Raw genomic sequence first — 6,105 nt, 5'->3', positions numbered from 1 at the left:
TTGACCTTACTAAGCTTTACCTAAACTATGTGTTAGTGATTTATTTTCACCCATCTTATAATAAAGATCAGAGAAGGTGCTTCAAACACTTCCTCTCTGAAATATAACTGTCCACATTTGTGTACATAGTCTCACATATAGTAAAATTTTCGATAGCATTCAGATAAGACCTATTATTAGTTGGTCAAGATGAAGACAAATTTAGCTAATTTCTATAAAGGCTAAATAGTATAATTTTGTGATCTTTTACGTAGCCTCCTTCAAAGAAACAATTCTAGTTATGTATCTTTTCTGTTCCTCTTATGCCAAAGGGCGTTAGAAAGTTATGAAGTTGTTTCTATTGTGATCAAGAATGGAGAAAAGAATGACTAAATAGAAAAAATGAAAGTTGAGACTATTAAAGTCATTTGCTATGTGTTTTTGGCAACAATGAAAAACGAAATTACAAGAAAGGGGCACTAACATGGTAAAAAGGCACTTTTCCATAAGCATTTAATCTAGATATAAAATATTAATTTAAAAAAATTTCCTGAAAGAGAAAGTGGAGTAAAAATAGAATTTTATTAATAAATGAGGCTAGAATGACACGAAAACAAATGGGGATTAAAGAAGTAATTAGAGTACTGGGACAATTCACAAATGATATTCTAGGTATTATTCTGATATTTACTACAGTATGAACATTATCTTCATGATATAGCTCTAGTGACACAAATAAGCAGAGAAGAAAACCTTTTTTTAATACATGTTGTGAGATTCTAAAGCTGATGAACTATATACAGTCTCTCTCTCTCTCATTAAGGCTCTCCATATAACCAAAGGCATGCAGATATAATGTGGCTGTCTTGGTTAGGGATGAAGCCTGTGGTCATGAAGCAGAGTAAAGCTAAAAGGTCTCATATAATTTTCAATTAATTAGAAAAAAATCAACTGGAAAACAGATACTAGAACAGAAATTCTCACCAGAAAGATGAAACATTCTCAAATTACTCCTAGTGAATATTTATAAACCATGCTGAATTTGAGATTTTGATTATTAAAGCATTTAATTTCTGGTCTATAATTGTTGATGCATCTAAACAGATTTCACTTTTCCAAAATAAGCATCTATAATGGCTTAAATGGTCAAAAGGAATTATTATCTTAGTTCTGGAGGGACTCAAATATAACTTCTTTTCTCATTCCCTTTGACACAATTTTTCCTCGGCAGATTAACTGAGGTTCTGATGGGCAAGAAATGCACTATAATGAAATTCCCAACTACAGCATATATAGTATTACAAAAAAAAGAAAGGAAGGAAGGTCCCTCATTAATACTGCTTCTATAATAAACAAAGCCCTTTAAAAACCTGTTCTAGGGAGACTGGCGAAAACAGATTTGCATTGGTTAGATAACAACATGATACTCTATTTGTAATTAGAGTAAGGTAACATGATAAAGCTCAGAAGCAAAATATGACTTCTAATTATTTTCTCCCATGTTGGTGTGGATATATAATGGAATGACAATAAGGAATAAAACACACACACACACACACACACACGCACACTCATGCAGACACACAGGTAAGCTCCAAGCATTAATGTGAGTTGCTAAAAGCAAGAACAATTGAATGTAACAATAAAAAGGAATAAAATGTGGTTTATAGTTTATTTAGGTCCTTCTGCCGTAAGTAAATTTAATAAATTGTTGTTTCCAAGGCCTCTGTTGGCTCATGGAGTCTCTCCTATATGTAGATAGAACTTGTAACAGTAATCTTGAAACTGCATTATTAGCACAAGTATCAACCACTGACCACTAAGCTAACTCTTCAATAAGAAGACGAACACTTTTTGTAACCAAATAGTATGTTCTGAATGCTATACTTAACATTGACCTTTTAGGGGTAAGGAACACTTAACAATGTAAAAAAAAAAAATCCATCATTATTGAATAAGAATATGGTATCTTAGCACAGCCCTTGTACAAATAACCACAAAACTTATGAAAATAAAAATTGGGTTTTCTGCCTCCATCCAATCAAACCACTACAGTTCAGGTGTATGTTCTGTTCTAAACTTAGATATTATAAAACAGAAAATTGGTCCCTGGTGACTTGGCATTGGCAATCAGCATTTTACAATGATAAACTTCTTGCTAAATAACAGAAGTCAGCACCCAAGCCAGACTTCTTGCCACCACTTTATCCATACAGCAGTGTTAACATTCTAACTGGAACTTGATGAACAAATAGACTTCCTGAGTCTCCTGTATAATCTCTTGGGAAAAAATTCAGAAAACTCAGAAATAAACTTACAGCATTTTATTTCTACTTCTTATCTTTATACCAGTGGATAAGCTTACTGACATGAGTCAACCCTCTGCAGTTAAGAGTTTTACATTTTAAAACTGAAGCACTGGATTGTGTGGTCCTTCTCATACCCTGAACTATACTGGGTAAATTTTCCTGATGGGGTGGGGAGAGAGAGATATATTGAGGAAAATGCTTTTGGTTTAGAGAATTTATAAAGTAGCTCTGGATATTACAAGATGGGGAAAATGTTATTAAAATTCCAAACATGGGGTTTTTTTTAGTGTCTTTATAAATAAAAGGCATAGAATACAGAAAGCCAATTAATAATAACAATAACAACAATAATAAAATATTAAATATATAGTGAGCAAAGACTGAATGGCTCATTCTTATGAAACTCCACTTGACACAACTGCCTGGATGGGTTTCCTTACTCTAATGTTTTGCTGAGTGAAAGATCCAGCGAACACACAGTGAGCTGCCTTTAGCCCACTAATCACATCAAGGAACCGCCTGATGGAATGGCCACAGATGAAAAGGTCATTTGTTTCAAAAGATACTTAAATACTCAATAGAGACATAACAAACCCCCCTCACTTTTATCAGACGCCACGTTGTGGTAGAACATCAGACAAACTCACAAATTTACCACAAAAATGTGTGGCAAAAAAGAATAGTTTATATATATGTATATATATAAATTTCTATATTTATGCCAATGTACTCACTCAGTACAAATAGCAAAATAGTATACCATTTCCTAAATACAAAATATAGCTTTCCAAAAAAATGAAACACACATTAGATATAAACCATCCAAAACTTGAACGATTGAAAACTGTATTCAAAATTAAATGACCCAGAGTAGGTCTCTTTCTGAAAAGTTCCCTTCATATCGGCAAGAAGCCTGTACTACTGAAAACATAATTCAATGCCTCTCAATCAGAGAGAGAAAGAAAGGGTTGGGGGTGGAGGGAAGAATAAATGAGAACAAAGAGAAAAAACAAATTAAAGAAGAGCACAAAGAACCAAGGAAGACCATCACAAAAAGGGGGAAAAATCTGACTGTATAAACAAAACCAACACCACAATTCCACAAAGTTCAGCTAAATGTACTGGATAGAAAAAATAAAAATAAAAAACAGAATTGTAGCCTTCAACAAACAATTAACAGGCTATTTTTTTGTACACTTAAAAAATAAATGAAACGGACAAGAATGCCAAAACATCTAATCTACATATAGAAGCCACACACAATTTGGCCTTAAACTGTATTAACAGCTTTCTACATGCCAGAAGGAGAGTAAGACATAAGCATGTGTCCAGACAACAGGTTGTAGAGAGAAGCAGGCATCCCATGGGTGGTGAGAACACCCAAATCTGTATAACTAATGCTACAACTGCAAGTTCTGGAGTGTGTTATTTTGCTCTCTATAGATGTAACACAAATTAATTCTTCATATTAAGTCAATGATATGACCCTGTAAAGCCTAAGGCTTGTGGGAACCATCAGATAAGTGACCACTTCAAACTGTAAAGCACTGAGGTGACAAGTGAGTTACACTCACTGCAGCTCAGGGAGAAGTGATGTTTCAAGAAACTTTAGTTTGTCTTTTTTTTTCAGATTAACATTTATACTGTTTCCTATTAGAGGGAAAAATTTGAAGACTTCAGAACAGCACCGTTCATGGAAAAAAAATGCATTGTTTCTTGTTTCTCAGGAGTCAGCTCCCTTCATTCTTGAAAGGATACCCCCCGGCCTGTGCTGCAGGAGTTGCTGGGTTACCCCAGATCAAAGTGGTCTTTTCATTTAAGTTACTACAGGATCACAAAGCTAGTAGTATATTACTAATTGTCTAAAATAAAGTGAAGAAGAGGAGAAGAATAGTATCGCTGAACATAAAAAGGGAATACCAGTTCAAGACTGGGATAAGAAGAAAACAGACTTGAATTACTCTGTCAGTTTTAACTATTGTAGGAGGATATCAGAACATAATTTACCATATATTATCCCCTTCATTTTTAAATAGAGCAAGATGTTTATATTTTTCTACGCACAGTTATGGCTAAAAACCCTTAACAGAAACACAGAGAATTAACAACTCTCTGAAAAATAAAATCAATAGCATTCCAGCTGTTCCCAGTTTGTAAGTGTGTTGTCTGTGATAAAGAGTCCTCTTATCTGTGTAGAGCTCTTAATACAGCTTACCTGTCAGAATGTTACCCCCTCAGTTTCTCTATTAAAAACTGAATAAAGATTGCTTCACTTTGGCCAATAGCTGTGCTTTTTATATTGAAAAATCACAGCCTAAGTTATGATTTGAACTTTCCTTTTTCAAAAGCCACTACTTGACTAAATGCAGGAAAGAAAATCTGAATGAAGAACAAAAGTAAACATGAAACATGAATTATTTTCTAATAGCAATAATAACTGAGTGATCCAGCTTATCAATTTAAACTGTATTTTTAAAGAAATAATGCCTAGGAAAATAGCAACAATTAATTCTGTCAGCTGGAAACTCAAATAGATTCTCAGTCATCACTGTTATTAGGAATATAAAATAAAAAGATGTTAACAATGGTGGTTAATCACTGCAATAGGCAGCATAGGTGTGCTCTTTTGCAGTCAGAGTAAAATCCATCCATTTATTCAATCACAGTTTTTCATATTTTGTTTTCTTTTTAAAGTAACAGTTCAATAATCCTCATGGAATCACAAGATCTCAGGGTATCTTGAAATCAGGATTTTCTTCATGGAATTTCTAAAAAAAAGAAGAAGTTTAATATAACTCAATAGGGAGGGAAAGCCTTTACAAAGTTCCCGTAGCCCTGAATGATCCCAAAGTATATTAAAGTACTACAAATGATACTTTATCATATTTATACTGTCAGACTTTTCAGATTCAATATTTATTTCCTGAGGAACAGAGATATGAGACATAATTATATCTGATATATAGTACATTCATCAGATGTTCTGTCATTCCAAGGAAAAGAAGCTTAGAGCCAGAAGGAATGCCCAGTATTAACAATATGACCTAAGCTATCATTCAGAGTAATTTATTTAGGGTAAAAAAGTACCATCTTGTGAGAAAGCCATATTTTAAAAGATCAGAGTCCTAACAGTGTTATTACTTAACTCAAATCTGCTAAGAATAATAAAATTTATTGATGCTTTTCAATAAGAAAGAAGCCAAAATGCAATACTCACATATCCAGTTAAAAGGAGCCAGTTAAGTTGTTCCCTTGGTTTTGCAATGAAACAAGCAAATCAATCTTTTCAATGTTCTGATTGGTGTTTATAGAGGATGCCAGTGGAGAATTCTCTGGCATTTGCTGAGAAAGAAGTGTTGTCACAGGTGGCTGGCCCTCGTTTTGTGGTTGGCCTGGCTGACTTATGGCCATCAACTGATCTGGCAATGTAGCTGGTCCAGAAGTTAAAAGCTGACTACAGTCTGCAGAGATATTTAAAATAGAGAAGCTACCTGATTAGTTATTTTCTGTTAAGATTCATAAGAAGGTATTTATTAGTGGCTGGGGTAAATTCATTACTGTGTTTGCTCATTATAGAGTTAAAAGCGAGGCACCTGACAGCCTCCAAAAAGGTTTTCATTGAACAGTAGTAGAATTCATCCTAGGTTTCCTCTAAGCAGTATAAAAATACAACAATGCTTAGTTATCACCATAAGTCCTATATAATTTCCTTGCTATATAAACATTTAAAGAAACATGGTTTTCTACCTCACTGGAAACTACTTACTTTAATTGGCTGAAAAATTTTCTGTCATTCTTACTTCATTTTCCTTTCAAG

General features: G+C 33.7%; 1 protein-coding gene across 8 annotated transcripts in view; it reads right to left on the bottom strand.

Moving 5' to 3' along the window:
* Positions 1 to 3,939: 3,939 nt before the first annotated feature.
* Positions 3,940 to 6,105, bottom strand: part of NFAT5 (nuclear factor of activated T cells 5) — a 128,361-nt gene continuing 126,195 nt past the window's right edge. For all 8 annotated transcript variants that reach the window (XM_036833773.1, XM_036833774.1, XM_036833775.1 and 5 more), the window contains 2 exons: positions 5,506 to 5,749; positions 3,940 to 5,056 (listed from right to left, as the gene is read on the bottom strand). In XM_036833773.1, coding sequence (XP_036689668.1) covers positions 5,514 to 5,749 — 236 coding nt within the window. In that variant the 3' untranslated portion in view covers positions 3,940 to 5,056; positions 5,506 to 5,513. The remainder of the gene's footprint in view (positions 5,057 to 5,505; positions 5,750 to 6,105) is intronic.

Source organism: Balaenoptera musculus, chromosome 19, assembly GCF_009873245.2.
Source record: "Balaenoptera musculus isolate JJ_BM4_2016_0621 chromosome 19, mBalMus1.pri.v3, whole genome shotgun sequence".
Classification (NCBI taxonomy): domain Eukaryota; kingdom Metazoa; phylum Chordata; class Mammalia; order Artiodactyla; family Balaenopteridae; genus Balaenoptera; species Balaenoptera musculus.
This window is presented reverse-complemented; position numbering and strand designations above follow the sequence as displayed.